The sequence below is a fragment of the Chiloscyllium plagiosum genome, chromosome 14 (assembly GCF_004010195.1).
Source record: "Chiloscyllium plagiosum isolate BGI_BamShark_2017 chromosome 14, ASM401019v2, whole genome shotgun sequence".
NCBI classification, from domain to species: domain Eukaryota; kingdom Metazoa; phylum Chordata; class Chondrichthyes; order Orectolobiformes; family Hemiscylliidae; genus Chiloscyllium; species Chiloscyllium plagiosum.
In genome coordinates, this window is record NC_057723.1 from 37,642,494 (window position 1) to 37,661,241 (window position 18,748).

An 18,748-nucleotide genomic window follows, 5' to 3' on the forward strand; every position below is an offset into this window, starting at 1 on the left:
CCAGACTACCACTGTGCCCCCTTTATCCGCTGGCTTGATGGTGAGGTTGGGATTGGAGCAGAGGGATTGGAGGGCTGCGCGTTGTGAGGGTGAGAGGTTGGAGTGGGGGAGGGGTGGGTCGACAGGTTGAGGCAGTTAATGTCCTGGCGGCAGTTGGAAATGAAGAGGTGGAGGGCAGGTAATAGGCCAGTGCGGGGTGTCCAGGTGGATGCAGTGTATTGGAGGTGGGCCAAGGGGTCCTCTGAAGGTGAGTGGGAATCCTGATTGTGAAAGTAAGCTCTGAGGCGGAGGCGACGGAAGAATTGTTCGACGTCACGGCATGTATTAAATTCATTGATGCGTGGATGGAGGGGGATGAAGGTGAGTCCTTTGCTGAGGACTGATCGTTCGTCCTCAGTGAGGGGGAGGTCTGGAGGGATGGTGAAAACTCGGCAGGGCTGTGAGCTGGGGTCTGGTGGGGTGTAGAGCTGGGAGTGTGGGCGGAACCTGTAACTCGAGTGGGTGTGATGGTGGGAGGAATGGGGGTGGAGTCATGAGCAGGGGTAGATGTGCACTTGCGTTGCAAAGACAAACAAGGCTGTGGGCCAAGTGCTGGGAAATGGGATTAGAATCGTTAGGTTATTTTTGAGCAGTGCAGATGTAATGGGCCGTAAGGCAATTATCTGTGTTGTTGAAATTTGATTCTCTGACCCTCTTTGTGCCAGGTTTATGATGCAGCCTCAATATCCCAAGTAGTAATTGTTGCCTTTTAACTCCCCAACCTTTATGAACTATGCTGTTTGCATTTACATGCCCGTAGTATAACTCCTGTTTAGACTTCATTACTTTCTCCCTTTATTCTGCCTCCACATATTGAATGTACTGTTCTCTATTCTAGTGCTCTCTGTTTCTCCCAGCACTTTGTGCAACCTGAGATTACTTTCTAATATACTTTCTTGTTTCCCTCATCTCTGCTAATTTAATTTAAACCCTCTCCAGTAACTCTAGTAAAACTCCCTACAGGGAATTCAGTCCCAACTTTATTTAGCTTGTACAGGTGTCATTTCCACAAGAACTAGTCCAAATTTTCCACTAATCTAAAGGCCTCCCTTCTGCATCTTCTTTCCAACCACACATTCATCTGTGTTATCTTTATATTTCTGCATTCACTTGCATGTGGCACTAGGGGGTAATTTGGAGACTACTTAAGAGGCTCTGCTTACTAACCATCTGTATGGCTCCCTAAATTCCAATTGCAGAATTGCATCCTTCTCCTGCTTGTGTCGTAAGTGGACCATGACCTTTGGCTGTTCCCCTCATCAAAAGATTGTCCTGCAGCCATTCTGTAACATCCTAGACCCTAGCACCAGGCCACAACAGGCATCCCAGAGCCACATTGATTGCTGCAGAATTGCCTATTTCCCTAGTTAAAGAATCCTTTTATCAGTAGTATCATTCCATACCCCTTCTTCCCCTCCTTTTACAGCTGGGTCACCTTTCATACCATAGATTATTACAGTACTTATCCAAGAATCCATTAATTGCAACAGTGTTCAGATTGGAGAACTGGTCAGCCTCCAGCACTACCTACCCATTTTCAGACGTCTGGCAGTCTCCCATTCCATATCTTCCTGGTTTGCCCCTAACTTGTACTTTGGTCACATCTCTGAACATGCTACCCATATAGTCCTCTACTTCGTGGATGCACCTCAGTGACTCGAGCTGCAACTTGAGCTCTGAAACATGGAGGCAAGCTTGTGCTGCCAATGATGCTTCCTGTAGATGGCCTCATCCATGTTGTGAGAAGCGTCCACGACTTCCCACATTCTACAGAATGATGTTAAAAATCACACAACACCAAGCAGCACTCCAAATGCTAGTGCTTCCAAATAAACTTGTTAGATTATAACCTGGTGTTGTGATTTTTAACTTTGTACATCCCAGTCCAACACTGGCATCTCCAAATCATGTCTAAAGAATGAGTTTTCCATTTGGCTGAGTTAAGATATCCTCGTCGGTCTAGCTTGTAAGTAAACTAACTTTTGAGCTCTATGACTTTAGTTACTTATGTAATATTACTAAAAGCTGGGGATTGGTAGAAAGTGGAAATTATTCATCCTGACTAACAAATCTGCTTTTTCTCAAATGCCTATCATTCTCTGGGCTAGTTTAGAAACTTTACATTTTTCAAAATTAATAGTTGGAAGACAGTCCCTACCAACTGCTACTCAACAACCAATAAACTCCTGACTTAACTGAGATGTCGTGTTAGACTTGCACTTTTACCTACTGCCCATAAAATCTCCTGCTCCTTTTCGATGCTGGTGACAATCCGAGTTATTCCCTTCTACCATGCTTCTTCCTCATGCCTCTTAGATGGTGACATGGCTTCAGAGAATCTGGAAACTAGTTACCCAACAATTAATTGCTCCCTCTTGTGTTTTGCTACATTATTTATATGTCTGGTTGGTTGAGAACTTTCTGCTTGATGGTGAGCCACCAACATATCAATTGCACCGAATTCAGTGAAATTGATATCTTTGAATATCAAGAAGTAATGGTTAGATTCTCTCTTGTTGATGGTGGTCATTGCCTTGTACTTATGGCATGTATACTTGCCATGTTTCACTCCAAGCTTGAATGTTGTCCAGGTGGACATGCAGACGCAGACCTTAGTGTCTTGAATGATGGATCGCTTATCAATCATCAAAGATTCCTGCTTCCAACCTTATGGAGAGAAGGTCATTGAAGCGGCTGAAAACGGTTGGGTCTAGGACTCCACCCTGAAGAACTTCTTTATTGATTTCCTCAAATTGAGATGAATGACCACAACCATTTTCCTTTGTGTTACAATTTGACTCAAACCAGTGGAATTCATTCTCCTGATTCTCATTGATTTCAATTTTGTTTGGCTTCTTAATACCACCATCTACCCTATACTGCTTGATCTCCAGGGATAGTCTTCCTTCTTCTCTGGAATTCCGCCTTTTTTGGTCATATTTGGACCAAGGCTGTAATGAGATCTGGAGTTAACTGCTCTGTATGGAACTGAAACTGATCGTGAAAGAACAAGTTACTGCTAAGAAGTGCAGCTTCATGGCTGAGGTGCTGACATTGTCCATCAAGATGGTTAAGCACTTTTACTACTTGCTAGTGGACACTACTCAGTTGTGGGTTATAATGCTTTTGACTGCTCAACCTCAGTTGGCTTTTTGTAAAACTAGAGCCACAAAGTGTGGGACTGCCTAATTTTGTCTGTTCCTTTCTCAGGTTAGGGTTTACATCTGGGACAGAAAGTTGCTGGATGGTTCATTTGAATCTATGCCAACTGCCCAAGCAACAGTCCAGTTGGACCCATTTTCTCTTTCTATCCTTGCCTCTCATTTCCTCTTGAAATCAGTGTCAGCTTTCACCACCATGGTGGGCAGCAAGCTCCAGCCTATCGTGATTTTCAAACACCCTATTTTTCCCCCTCAGTATCCTTGCCTTTCTTACCCGTAACTGTTAATATGTCACCTAGACAAGATGATTTAGTGTTAAGCATATTTTACTATCTTTGTTTAGATGGTGATCTTGTAATCTTAAGTTCAGATGCGTTCAGTGGGAGCGTGGTAAATGGCTACGTTATGAATGTTAGTGTACATGTATAAATTAAGTCTACTCATTGCCTGTTTATCTGAAGAGAATTGAGACACAATGGAAGGAATTTGTAACTTTTTCTTCTTTTATCTGTTGTGTAGGGAGAGTTAGAAGTTTGAGTTCGTCATTATGGTCATTGACACACTTGACTGCATTGCATCTTGGTGACAACTCCCTTTCACGTATTCCTCCTGATATTGCCAAACTGCATAATCTGGTTTATTTAGACCTATCGTGCAACAAGATACGGAGTTTACCATCTGAACTTGGAAACATGGTATCACTCAGGTAAATTCTTTAACTGAAGGAAATATTTATATTTGTGATTTATTATATTTCAAAGATTGTGTTTATAAACTCTTTACAAAATATAGAATTTTTGTCCTACAGAAATGTGAATTATTTTACTGTGCTGTATGTTGAATTTCAGCACATTCCATTCATTTGTCTTGAGGGTAACTATTGCCTGTTGAGCATTGCTGTCAGCTATTTTGTTTTGATAACTCATTGGCCTATTAATTATTAATTTGTAGTGCTTAAGCTGCTTGAAGTTAATCTTTGAAATGTGAAAGTTTTGACCTTGGCAATTCTGTGCAATAGATCTAACTTCAGTGTAATGGCATCCAGTTGGTTGAAAGTATGCCTTTGCAGCTAATTGGAGACTGTTGCTTCCATCCTTAATATGGATGGCGAAATGCTGAAGTAGTTTAAAAATAAATGCTTCTTTAAAATTCTGTTGGTAAGAGAGCATTTATGAGGCAAGAATATGGAAGAAAAAGTGACATTTTCAGAATTTTTGTGTTTGGTCTGCTTGCACCATATTCATAAAAATAAAGGAAATTTTCTTTATTCAAAGAATTAATTCATTGCTAACTACAGGACAGAATCGAGACTTTTCTACCAGACTGATAAGAAGTAAAAATCAGTCAGTCAGTTGTAGACTGATTTAAGGAAATGGTTATTGCCATTAAGAATGAAGTGATGTATTTTGGTAGAAAGCTGAGAGGCAATGTAAGCAAATTGGCAACATTTTAATGGTGATGTGGTATTTGAGAACTGAAGGTGGTAGTGCAAATTGAGAAGGGTGTCCAGACGTATAATTCTGTGAATAGTGATGGAGTGCTAAACCCTTTTATAAAACATTGGTTGGCCTTTAGCTTGAGTATTATTATTAATTTTGGGCTGCACGCTTTTTTTAAGCCTTAGAGTGGACAGAGAAAAGTTTTTTTTTTAAGCATTTGGTACCAGGATTGCTGAACTCAATTATGTATATGGAGTAGAGGGGTTTAAGTTGTTCGCCTTAAGAGTAAGAGAAGATTTATAGTCTATAAGGAGAAATATTTGATCCCAAGTAACTGAAATTACTTGAGGACAACTATTTAGTGTTTAGCAAAAGAATCAAAAGTGCCACAAGGAAATGTTTACACAGACAATGCATATGATATGGAATGCAGCCCTTGAAAGGGAAGATTGAAACAGATTCAATAGACTTTCAACAGAAAATTGAACATATATACTTGGAAGGGAAAATATACAGAGCATTGGGAAAAGAACAAGGTATGGGGCTAAATAAATCTTTTAAACACTCTCAATGGGCCTCTTGTGTATTATGATATTTGAACCTTTACATGATTAAGCTTTTTTTGTGTCTGTCTGAGATTTAAAAGTAAAGGTTTCCCAGGTTCACATAGTTGATGAGGTTCTTTGTCTGAGATTGTGGTACTTGGAAGGTAAATGTACTGATTGGAACCTGGTTAACCTCATTGCCCACTAGGTCGTTGGTCAGGTTAACAACCGTAATCAATCAGGAAAACCCTGGTTGACCAGGTTTGTTCGTGCTGCCAGGGAGGGATTAAACTAGATTCACAGGGGCGTTGGGACCTCAACAGCAGGGAGGCACGTGCAAGGCTGGAAGGAAATATAGTAATCAGAAATAGTGAGGTGAAGAGACTAGTCAGACTGGAACACAACAGGCAGCAAGGAATGCCTGTTGCATTAAATTGCATTTATTTCAATGCAAGAGGGCTGACCGGTAAGGCCAGTGAATGCATGGTGAGGATATGTATGTGGGATGGGGATATTATAACCATTAGAGAAATATGGCTAAGGGAGGGACAAGACTGGCAGCTTAATGTTCCAGGGTACAGGTGCTTTAGGCAGGACAGAGGTGGTGGGAGGGGGAGTTATTTGTGGCAGTAGTCAGATGAAATAACTGAAGGATCATCAGTGAGGCTTTGTGGCTGGAGCTAAGAAATAAGAAGGGGGTGGTGACGTTATTGGGGTTGCACTATAGGCCACCAATTACTCAACTGGAATTAGAGAAACAAATATGCAGGGAGATTGGTGAGACTTGCAGGAGCAATAAGGTTGTCATAGTTTAATTTTCCTAACATAGATTGGGACTGCCAGAGCATTAAGGGCCTAGATGTCGTGGTATTTAAGTGTGTTCAGGAAAGTTTCCTCAAGCAGTATATGGAGGCTCCTACTCAGGAAGGGGCAAAACTGGACCTGTTGTTGAAAAATAGGACAGGGCAGGTGACGGAGGTGACCGTGAGGGAGCACTTTGGGACCAATGACCAGAGTTCTATTTTAAAATAGTTATGGAGAGGGACAAAACTGGTCCGCAGGGTCAAGTTCTAAATTGGGGCAAGGTGAAGTTTGATGGAATTAGACAGGAGCTAGAAAGGGTTGATTGGAGTAGTTTGCAGATAAACGGACCTCTGGTAAGCGGGAGGCCTTTAAAAGTGGGATAGCTAGAGTTCAAGGTCTATATGTTCCTGTGAGGATGAAGGGCAAGGTTGGGAAGAATAGGAAACCCTGGATGACGAGATGTTGAGGCTTTGACCAGTAAAAAGAAGGATGTGTGGCTCAGATACAGGCAGCTGGGATCAAGGGAATCCCTGGAGCAATACAAGGATTACAGGAGTTAACTGAAGAAGGAAATCAGGAGTGCAAAAAGGGATCAGGATCTGGGCCGACAAGCCATTGTAGTTGCTACCTATATGCAGACTCAAGACAACCAAGAATTTAGTAAGAAAGCTCGTAGGCCAGTACCCGGGAGAGTGCACACCCTGGGGCGGCCCCCTACATGTGGGTTGGAACAATTAAATTGCTTAGTGACATCCAAATTGGAACTGATTTAAAATAAATGTTTGGTTAAATGGTTATCCAGTTCCGGAGGAGGCTGATATCAGCAGTAGCTGTATGTGTTTGCAGAATCAGTCTGTAACCAGGTTTACTTGAGACTCCAACCCTGAAGTTTGCGCAGGACCTCTGCCAGACTGAGAACATACACTGCAGAACTGTTGCCTATTAAGGGTATGTCTTCGGTTCCAGTCTCCTATGAAAACAGTTGGTGCAGTTACCACAGGCAGTAAAAGGCTAGGGCCCAAACTTATTGGGGTGCAATTGGTTGAGAAAGATTCACTTGGATGGTTGAGAGAGATTCACCTGGATCGGCTGAACATTTTTCAATTAGAAAAACGGCTGCCTCAGTGAAGTCCTAATGAAATACCCAGGAGTTTTTCAGGAAGGGCTTGGGACTACGAATGGGGCCAAAACCACTTTACACGTTGACCCGGAAGCAATTCCAAGATTTTGCAAGGCCCGCCTGGTACCATTTGCCTTGTGGGCAAAGGTAAAGGCAGAAATCAGTCGGCTGGAGAGCAAAGGAATCATCAAACCAGTGCAGTTTGCAGAATGGGCAGCACCAGTCATACCAGTTGTGAAGCCTGACCTCTCAGTTCACTTTTATGGGGATTTCACACAAACGGTAAACTGCTTCTTGCAACTGGATAAATACCTGATCCCTCACATAGAGGCATATATGCAAAATTGGCAGGGGAGGGTGCGATCCTTTATGAAGCTGAACATGACCTTGCCTATCTGCAATTGCAGTTGGATGCGGAGTCCCAGATGTTCGCTATAATTAATACCCATAAGGGTTTATATCGATATACAAGACTGCGATTTGGGTATCATCAGCCTGCCCCTTTTTCCAGTGGACCATGGATAACATTATTAAAAGGCTACCCCAATTTGCAATTTATCTGGATGACTTAGTAATTAAAGGGGCGCAATAAAGAGAACTTTTGATATTATGCTAAAATGTTTCTCCCAGGCTGGTGTATGCCTTAGAAAGGCAAAATGTATGTTCCAGGCATCCCAAGTGACCTACTTTGGGTTACAGAGCCGACAGGCTATGCTGTTGGAAGAAAATGAGGGTGATCAAAGGAACCCCAGCTCCCACATCTGTACTGGAGCTTAGGTCTTTCCTTGGGTTAGTGAATTATTATGGAAAATTCATACAGACACAATGTAAGAGCGAAAATGCAGTGCAAGATATCTGAAGAAATAGACAGCATGTTCCACCACAGTCAGAAGGATTGTGTGCTGAGGTCTGGTTCAAGCTTAAGAACCAAAGCTAATACTTCCGTGTAGTACTGAAGCAATTATGTTGTTTTGAATGAACTACTAAACGGAGAGCCATTCTTCTTTAAGAATGAAAGATCCTGTGGAAATATTCTGAAAAGTAGTACAATTTTCCTCTCCTGTGCCCTGGTCAGTATTTAACCTTGAACATTATTATGAACATTTATCTGGTCAATGTTACATTGTTGTGTGTGGAAATTGGTTGGCTGTTATGTAGGAAACAATTAAATTCTCCAAGTGTAGCCACTGAGAGGTTTTTTCGGACGTCCTAAAATTGTGAAAGATGTAATAATATTTCCGATTTGCCCTTTTATAGGAAAGGAATTTATGTGGTGTTTAGCTTTGGTTTGACTGATAAAGATGCTAAAATGCCTAAAACCTGCACTTGATTTTTGTGTGGCTTAACTTTTGTTTGGCACTGAAGGATATAACTTGAGTTCTAGATCAGCCTTAGTGTCATGTGCAAACTGGAAGCACGGTTAATAACTTGTCAAATATTCCTAAAACAACCTGCAATATATGTTCAGACTTGTATAATTACTGCAAGTTGCTCTTTTTTTTTGACCAGATTTTAAACATCAATTTTCCATTTGTTTCCGATTTGCTAGGAGGATTTAGGTTTTAATTAAAACAGTGAATGGGTTGAAGTATTGATTTGTTGGAAAGTAGAACTGAACATTATAAATACATTATGAAATTTGTCACATGCTTCACATTTCAATCTGTACAAATTGATTAATATTTTTACCTTCAAGTCTAATGATGATTGTCTTGCATCTAACTATGACTTTTAATTATTATCAATGAGATGGGGTAAAATAAAGCCCTCGAGGAGGAAGTGAGGACTGCAGATGCTGGAGATCAGAGCCGAAAATGTGTTGCAGGAAAAGCGCCGCAGGTCAGGGAGCATCCAAGGAGTAGGAGAATCAACGTTTCGGGCATGAGCCCGAAGAAGGACTCCTGAAGGGCTCATGCCCGAAACGTCGATTCTCCTACTCCTTGGATGCTGCCTGACCTGCTGCGCTTTTCCAGCAACACATTTTCGGCTAAAATAAAGCCCTGTCATTTTTAGACTATGTATTTTAGAATTGAGCTTTATGTGAGTTTAATACTAATCACATTGGAACTGGTTTTTTTTCAGTAGTGGCTTTAGGTTGGAAGCTCTTGCTTATTCCTTTTATTTTCCTTGTTTTATTGAAAATGTTACAATACGCTACCTCAAGATAAATAATGCTAAGATAGGAAGGTACAGGATTGAGGACAGGAAGCACTGCACAATCCATTTAAGATCTTCCTTTTTTTGTCAGTTTGTATGTTTCTTGGATAAATATTTAAACTAATTTCACAATATTTACTGCCTCATTATGTGCACTGTTAGGATGGGATGCCCACCTGTTGAACTAAAATACTAGCAATTTTTCATGTTGCACTTCGATATTTACCTATTCCATTTACGTATTCCCACTTGTTGTTTGGGTGGAGTGTGGCTCCTTTTGCTTTATGGTAGATTCACTTCTATCATTTTGTCAAGTCCTGCATTGTATTTGGCAATTTACAGGGTGGAACATAAGGAGTTGGAGTAGTCCCTTCAGCCCCTCAAGCCTGACCCACCATTCTGTAACATCATGGCTGATCTGTCTCAGGACTCCTCTTTTTTTTTTCAACCAGCTCCTCAACCCTCAATCTTTAATATTTCAAAAATCTATCTAGCTCCTGTTTAAGTAATCTCTCTTTGGGGTAGAGAACTCCAGATGAATCTATTTGTGCTTTTTCCCCTCTTCATTTTTTTTTCCAAGTATACCACCTTATTGTTGTGGTTCTGTTCGCTGAGCTGGGAATTTGTGTTGCAGACGTTTCGTCCCCTGTCTAGGTGACATCCTCAGTGCTTGGGAGCCTCCTGTGAAGCGCTTCTGTGATTTTTCCTCTGGCATTTATAGTGATTTGTATCTGCCGCTTCTGGTTGTCAGTTCCAGCTGTCTGCTGCAGTGGCCGGTATATTGGGTCCAGGTTGATGTGCTTGTTGATTGAATCAGTGGATGGGTGCCATGCCTCAAGGAATTCCCTGGCTGTTCTCTGTTTGGCTTGTCCTATAATAGTAGTGTTGTCCCAGTCGAATTCATGTTGCTTGTCATCCGCGTGTGTGGCTACTAAGGATAGCTGGTCATGTCGTTTCGTGGCTAGTTGGTGTTCATGGATGCGGATCGTTAGCTGTCTTCCTGTTTGTCCTATGTAGTGTTTTGTGCAGTCCTTGCATGGGATTTCGTACACTACATTGGTTTTGCTCAGGCTGGGTATCGGGTCCTTCGTCCTGGTGAGTTGTTCTCTGAGAGTGGCTGTTGGTTTGTGTGCTGTTATGAGTCCCAGTGGTCGCAGTAGTCTGGCTGTCAGTTCAGAAATGTTTTTGATGTATGGTAGTGTGGCTAGTCCTTTGGGTTGTGGCATGTCCTCATTCCGTTGTCTTTGCCTTAGGCATCTGTTGATGAAATTGTGGGGGTATCCGTTTTTGGCGAATACCTTGTATAGGTGTTCTTCTTCCTCTTTTTGCAGTTCTGGTGTACTGCAGTGTGTTGTGGCCCTTTTGAACAGTGTCTTTTGTGCAACTTCTTTTGTGTGTGTTGGGGTAGTTGCTTTCGTAGTTTAGGACTCGGTCTGTGTGTGTGGCTTTCCTGTATACCTCTTGTGGTGAATTCTCCGTTCGGTGTTGTCTGTACCATCACGTGTAGGAATGGGAGTTGGTTGTCCTTTTCTTCCTCTCTAGTGAATCGGATTCCTGTGAGTGTGGCGTTGATGATCCGGTGTGTGTTCTCTATTTCTGTGTATTTAATGATTACAAAAGCACTAAGAAACGATAAGAACATAATCATACTACCAGCAGACAAAGGCAGAATGACGGTCATCCTGGACAAAGCAGAGTACATCCAAAAAGCGCAACAACTACTTGCAGATACCAACAGCTACCAAAAGAGGGAGTTTGACCCCACCCCACAGCTCACCAATAGGATAAATGACACACTGAGGAACCTACAAAAAAACGGACAGATAACCAGGTTTGACCTACAGAGAATGAAACCTGAAAGCAACAACATCCCCAGATTCTGTGGACTACCTAAAGTGCACAAACCAGACATCTCACTCAGACCCATAGTATCACTACCAGGGACACCACACAACAAACTGGCTAAAGAACTACAGCAGAAACTGAAACACCTGATCAGTGGATCCAGACACTCTATACAGTCAACACAGGAATTCTTGGACATCAGAAATATACACATAGACAAGGAAGAAACTATGGTCTCATTCGATGTAACGGCACTGTTCACCTCTATCGACAAAACCCTAGCCAGAGAAACAATAGCCAACCTGCTGGACATACAGAACAGACAACAAGATGGGGAACCTATCAACAAAGACTGCATACTCAAACTACTGGACCCGTGCCTCATAACACACTTCATATTCAACAACCAAATATATGAACAAATCAACGGCAACCCCATGGGCTCACCCATCTCTGGACTCATAGCAGAAGCGGTAATGCAAAGGTTAGAACAAACAATCTTATCGCAAATTCAAACCAAACTCTGGGTCAGATATGTAGATGATACTTTTGTAATCATTAAAAACACAGAAATAGAGAAAACACACCGGATCATCAACGCCACACTAACAGGAATCCGATTCACTAGAGAGGAAGAAAAGGACAACCGACCCTCATTCCTACACGTGATGGTACAGACAACACCGAACGGAGAATTCACCACAAAGGTATACAGGAAAGCCACACACACAGACCGAGTCCTAAACTACGAAAGCAACCACCCCAACACACACAAAAGAAGTTGCACAAAAGACACTGTTCAAAAGGGCACAACACACTGCAGTACATGGGTATTTGGTCCTTCTTTCTGGATACCCAGAAATCCGATACCCAGCATGAGCAAAACAAATGTAGTGTACAAAATCCCATGCAAGGACTGCACAAAACACTACATAGGACAAACAGGAAGACAGCTAACGATCCGCATCCATGAACACCAACTAGCCACGAAACGACATGACCAGCTATCCTTAGTAGCCACACACGCGGATGACAAGCAACATGAATTCGACTGGGACAACACTACTATTATAGGACAAGCCAAACAGAGAACAGCCAGGGAATTCCTTGAGGCATGGCACTCATCCACTGATTCAATCAAGAAGCACATCAACCTGGACCAAATATACCGGCTACTGCAGCGGACAGCTGGAACTGACAACCGGAAGTGGCAGATACAAATCACTATAAATGCCGGAGGAAACATCACAGAAGCGCTTCACAGGAGGCTCCGAAGCACTGAGGATGTCACCTAGACGGGGGACGAAACGTCTGCAACACAAATTCCCAGCTCGACGAACAGAACCACAACAACGAGCACCCGAGCTACAAATCATCTCACAAACTTTGAATACCTCCTTATTATATCTTAAGAATAGGAAAAATCCAGAAGTACAATCTACTGTCTCTTCAATCCATGAATGTTTCCTGACCTGATTTTTTTTCAACTTTTTAAATTGCAAGGATAAAGTCCAGATTCTTTTAAATAATCCCAACAGTTCTGCTGAGCTGGTGACAGAAAGTTGCATCATCATCTCTGCTATGCTCAGACATGAGTTCCATTTTAAGGCAGTGTGCTGCATTAAGCTTCAGCATAATCAAGTCAACATTCCATAACTTAATAGTGTAGATCTTATCCACCATGATATATCAGTGTCCAAGAATCTTCCTGTGATTCACCATGTTACCTCCTGTTGAAGATCACACTGTCGTTGGGCAAATTTGCACATTTTGGATATTTTGCAGTCTGTTTCTCTGTCGAAGTTCTAACCCAGTGAATGTTGTGGTTAACATTTTAGTAAAGGTGGATGTTTCTTGGTGTTGAGTTCTTCACAGTTGCTCTATTTGAGAAGTAGCATGTGTAGTGAAATCTTAAATCAAGTTCACTTGCAAATAAACAAGTGATCTTGGCAGACTCTAGAACTTTTGATTCGAATTTGAAGAATCAACTAAGTTGCCATCCATTCTTTTAAACGGGACTGTAAGCCCCATAACTGGACACGTCTATAGACGGGTGGATTCCACATGCAGTGAAACACAACCCAGAAGTGTATAAAATGATTAAAAAGAAGTTCAGGACTGGTCTTGGTCAGGAACCATGCTTCATCCAAGATGCATCTGTCCCTCTTTTAGCTCAACCTGTGCACACTTCATTGCTTGTTGATCCAGCAACCTTATGGCTTTAACATTCTTGATCTCTTTTTGTTTCCAAAATTTTCCATGATTTCATCCTTGCCCTTTCCTAACAACTTCAGCACCAGGGATAATTCAGGAAAGTAGAGTTGACAATAAGTGATCGGTGTGGGCTCTTGAACATTCTTGATTTTTGATTGTTTTTTAATTGATCATTTTGTTTAATTCCTTCCCTAAAACTTTGCGTCTCTTTACCCCTCTTGCCTCAGTTAAGGGTCTCCTAATATTTAATATCTCATCAACACTTTTTTGGTAATCTATCCTATATATCCTTTTTGTGGATTTGTGTCAAATTTGTTCGCACTTAGTAAAACGCCATATGTTATGTTACATTGTTGAAGGCTCCATATAAATATAAACACATTTAATCAAAGAATACTCCAAGTATTAACTACATTAGTAGCAGCCAACAATTTGCATTTGGAAGAAAATCTGGGCGATGATGAAGGGAGACACAACAGATTTATTTGGCTAAATTACTTTGTGTTATTTTAGTACATCAACTTATTTTCAAACAGCACTATTGGACTTCTGTAAATGTCTATTGTTATGCTGCTAATTCTTTTTATTTTTGTATGTTTGCTGATGGCCATTTCACTAGTGTGTACGAGCTTGTTTATTATTTATTGAACCGCACTCTCTTAATTGGTCTTCATGAATTTATGCTTGACAGCCATAGCCTTTAGGGTTCACCTGTTGTGCTTCAGAATAATATGTTTCGTTTTACAGCTATTCAGTTCCTCTCATGCATGGTTTTACTTCTCGTCAGCGTTATACAAAGAGCAAGCAGAATTTGATTAGACAGCTTTTGTTTTAAGAAAAGAAATATAAATGAAAATCTCATTGTTTTGTAAGAAAAAATATTTTGAGAGAATTTCTGCTTTTTTGAATTGTTAATTCCCTTATCAGAACAAGACGGGCATGCATTATTATGTTCGGATAATTGATTATTCGGTTAATTGATTCAATGCCTTTACTCTGGGGCTCAGAGGTTTCTATAAAGTCTGTCCCTGTTCAGATTAGGCAGCAGCACACCGCACACTGGCCCGAGCCCCTGCCCGCGTCCCCTCCCAAACACCATCTCCCCGCCCACCTCCTGTCCGCTCTCAGCCACAGAATGGATTGTGCACAATACCCCATCCAACACTGCCCCCTGCCCCCCCCCCCCCCTTCTCCAGGGCAGCTGGACTGGACACCAGCAACAAGGCTGCTGTTGCTGCTGACTTTTGGGGGGGGAATTTCCAAATAGTGTGCGCGCACGCACACCACACGCACCTTTTTACTGCAACTTTTTGACACGTTCCACCTTTGCTCTGTACAGGACAATGTTGGAGAGATTATCTGGGGAAGGGGGATTTAGGGTTCAAGCATGTGTAGAATGCCAGGGAAAGTGTGGGGGGAGAGAGAGAAGGCAGAAGGTCAGTCATTTAGAGACTGTGCCTGTGTTCTCGGCAGGACTGCGTGCACTTCTAATCACTGTAAATAAAAGATGCGATTTGTGTTGGAAACACATTTTTGATGCAGTGTTTCTGTCGGGGCCTCGAGATCACCTTCGGATAATCTGATATTCAGATAATTGATATTCGGAAAATTGAACTGGACATAGCAGCAGTGAAATATTTAAACTCACTGTCATCTGAAAGTGTAACAATGCAATGAAATGCTGACACTTTAAGATGCCACTTTAGTGAGAAAATAGATCAGAATCTTAGCTTTAGAGAAGGAACTCTACAAAACCACTCTAAATTTAAAAATTTAGATTTTTAAAAGATAGATTTTTGATGTGGAATTTATTTTTCGTTTAGTCAACTTAGCTGCCACAATTGTGGATCTGTTCGCCGAGCTGGGAAGTAGATTTGCAGAAGTTTCATCGCCTGTCTAGGTGATCTCTTCGGTGCTTTGGAGCTTCCTGTGAAGCACTGCTGTACTGTCCTGGAACTTATTTTGTTCCGATCCTGCTGCTTCCGGTTGCAGGTTCAGATTTTTCGTTGAAGCATAGCACTTCGCCAAGAAACGGTAGACCTAGAGCCAATATACCAGCCACTACACCGAACAACTGGAAGCAGCAGGAGCAGAACCAAATAAATCCTAGGAGAGAGAGGACAGCAGTGCTTCACAGAAGGCTACAAAGCACTGTAAGGTGTCACCTAGACAGGACAAAACATCTGCAAATCAACTTCTCAGCTTAGCGAACATACCCACAACTATGGCAATTGTTACCTGAGCTACAAATCTTTTATGCAAAACTTGAATCAACTTAGCTGTTCAGACTTGTTTGCCTTGTGTGTGGGTTGATTGAGGCAGTAATAGGTTAACTAATTTTGGTGAATAGCAGTTGTGATTAGCTGTTGTCTGGCTTGCTATTTCCCATGAATACAGATGATTGTGTATACTGAGACAACAGGCAAAATCTTGCTGGTGTGAAGCACATGTACCATTTGACATTTGCTGTTACAATTTCAGTCTGTGAGCTGAAAGCATTGTGTGGAGGTTGATGGCCAGTAGTCCCTTAATTATTCGATTTAAGGATTAAGAGAGGATGAATTAGCCAGAGGAAGTGCAGAGAAAGTGTAAGGATGGTTGATGTGGAAAGGAATTTTTTTTAAAAATGAATATTTGAAAGTGTATTCAGGAATGAGGTGAGAACAGTGTTACCTGTTGCCTTTCTGGGCCAATGAGTTTAATTTGGCAATACACTAACAATTGACACATTAAAGACAAGTATTCTTTTGATGATTACCAGCCCTGACTTTCTGCTGGAGTTTCATGGATAATTACAGTGAAAGCCTAGTAAGTTATTTTAAAATAGCAAGCAACTCATTTGCCGTTTGTATGGAGTAAAGAGCAGATCACAGATTGGGCAAGTTCTCTGCACTTATTGACTGATTTGCACATTCATAACTGTATATGTTTACTCACTCCCCTTTAGTGTTAAGCATATGTATAATGTTTTGCAGTTGTTGTTCTGCACAATTCCACACTAACAGCGTTATTTTTCTTGACTTCCGTTATGTGAAAATTTTCTAAATCTATTCTGATTTTCTTTTAAAGAATAAAAATAGTATTGTAACCCCTCAAGCTTTAGGTTATGCATGTTTAAAAAATGTTCTTTATCTTTCAGGGAACTGCTTTTGAACAATAACCTGCTACGGGTTCTACCATTTGAGCTTGGAAAATTGTTTCAGTTACAAACCCTGGGTTTGAAAGGTAAGTGGAATTGTATGATCCATGTGTTGATTTTTTTTTTATTCTTATTGAAAATTATTTATAATTACCTTGTTAAATCTAGAAAACATTTTCCCCTGATTTATTTCATTTCACCTTCTGCCACTCTGGATCTTATTGATCCTTTGTGCTGGAAAATGCAGTAGTTGCCATTTGGTCACTTGCATTTCAATGAAATTGTCATGTTGAATAAGTCAACAGCTGTTAAGTTTTAGAAGGCAGAGTTACAGTTACCCCATAATAAAAGCAACTGGATTGAAACAGCCTAGTGAGCAGTGCAACTTCATGTAAAATTTATTGTTGGATTTCTAACGTGCTCATGAGTTCTGTGGATTCGAAGGATGACCAAATAATGCTGATGTGAGGTTTTTTAAAAAAGAAAATTCTTATCCAGTGAATGTAAGCCTTGTGTCAAGGCCAACATTTATTGCCCATTCTTAGGTGCCCTTGAGAAGGTAGTAATAATCCAAAATCCATGTGTTGTACGTATATCCATAGTTAGTTTAGGGAGGGATGTTGTGACGTTAAAGAAATGATGTAAGATGGCAGGAAGAAGAATTTATTGTTAGAATTGGTCATTATCTGGTGCTGGTGTAGCACTAACATTGTTTGCCAATTAATAGCCATGCAAGGTTTTGCTGGGTATCTGGTATTTGAGACGTTGAAAATGGTGTTGGATACAGATTCAAAATGAATGCCCCTAATTTTAAATTAAAAGAGGGAGGTTCATTTAACGAAATTGCAGAACGTGGTTATGCCTAAGACACCACCTTCTAGCAATGTCCTTAGATTGTGATGATAGGCTTTCATCTGCAGCCACCGTCTTTCGTGTTAGGTCTTGCTGCAACCAGTGAAGAGCTCCCTTGACTTATCATGCACCACCCATCTTTTTGTTGCCTTCTATGGCTAAAGTGTTGATATTTTTCTTTACTGGATGTTGCTTTTTTATTTGATTTTGTCGGATTTTGCTGGTTTCAAGCCTCTCTTCATTTCTATTGTAAATAGTCATATGGCACAGAAATGGATCGTTTGATATAACTTGTCCATGCTGACCAAGTCTCCCAAACTATATAGTACCACTTGCATGCGTTTGCCCCATAACCCTTCATGCCTTTCTTATTAATGTATCTAACGGAATATCTTTTAAATGCTTTAAATGACCTGCATCTACCACTTTTGGCAGTTCATTCCACGGATGTACTACCCTCTGTTTGAATGAGTTACCAGTAAACTTTCTCCTCTCACCTTAAAAATATGCCCCGTGGTTTTGAACTCCCCCACCATAGGGAAAGGCCTTTGCTATTCACCTTATCTGTGTCCCTCATGATTTTATAAACCCCTAATAAAGTTATCACTCAACCTTGCATGCTCCACTGAAAAAAGTACCAGCATCTCCCTCAAATTCAAACACTCCAGTCTCCGCAACATCCTGATAAATCTTTTTGAGCCCTTTCCAATTTAATAATCGTTTGCATATTATCACACATTTTGGTATCCACATTTCAAAGGCCTCCAGCCTGTCTGTCTTGTCCACAGTTCTGATGCATACTTAAAGTAGATCACATGGAATCTTAGGAACTTCGTTTTCTTGATAGCACATGTTTTTGTGTTACAAAATTCCAGCTATTTCCTCCTCCTGATTTTTAGAATCGCATCTACCACTTGCTTCTGATTTTTGCTCTAAATAGACAAGCTATCTTGTTTTGGTGTGATGCCATCCCCCTCAATCTTCAGTTTATTTTATGCTAATGTATTCTTTTTGACTGCCTTTAGTCTTTGTGGTACCCTCAACATCCTTTCTTCCACCCCAATTTGTGAATCTTCCCCACCCCCCCATTCACATGCATGTGCCCCCTTTCCCCCTTATTCACTCATGCACCTGTTACCCCTCCATGTGTTTGCTTGTGCCCCTCTTACCCCCTGTTGCTAATTTACTCACATGCTTTCTTCCCCGCTTCCTCTCAGACATGCTCCCTTCTCCTCCTGCCATCAGCCATCTTCCCTGCTAGCCCCCGAACTCTCCCTAAGGACAGCAGTGTCCTTCCCTAAAGAATGTTAATGAGCCAGATGGATTTGTCTGACAATTGGCAACGGTTTCTTGATCAGATTCTGATTTTTTTTTTAATTAAATTCCTATTCCACCATTAGCCATGGTAGGATTTGAACCCTGGTTCCCAGAAC

At 41.2% G+C, this 18,748-nt stretch overlaps 1 protein-coding gene across 3 annotated transcripts in view; it reads left to right on the plus strand.

The window, feature by feature from the left end:
• LOC122556644 (CCR4-NOT transcription complex subunit 6) overlaps positions 1 to 18,748 on the plus strand; it is an 87,834-nt gene that overhangs the window by 43,309 nt on the left and 25,777 nt on the right. For all 3 annotated transcript variants that reach the window (XM_043703610.1, XM_043703611.1, XM_043703612.1), the window contains exons 3-4: positions 3,720 to 3,906; positions 16,464 to 16,549. In XM_043703610.1, the coding sequence (XP_043559545.1) occupies positions 3,720 to 3,906; positions 16,464 to 16,549 (273 nt within the window). The remainder of the gene's footprint in view (positions 1 to 3,719; positions 3,907 to 16,463; positions 16,550 to 18,748) is intronic.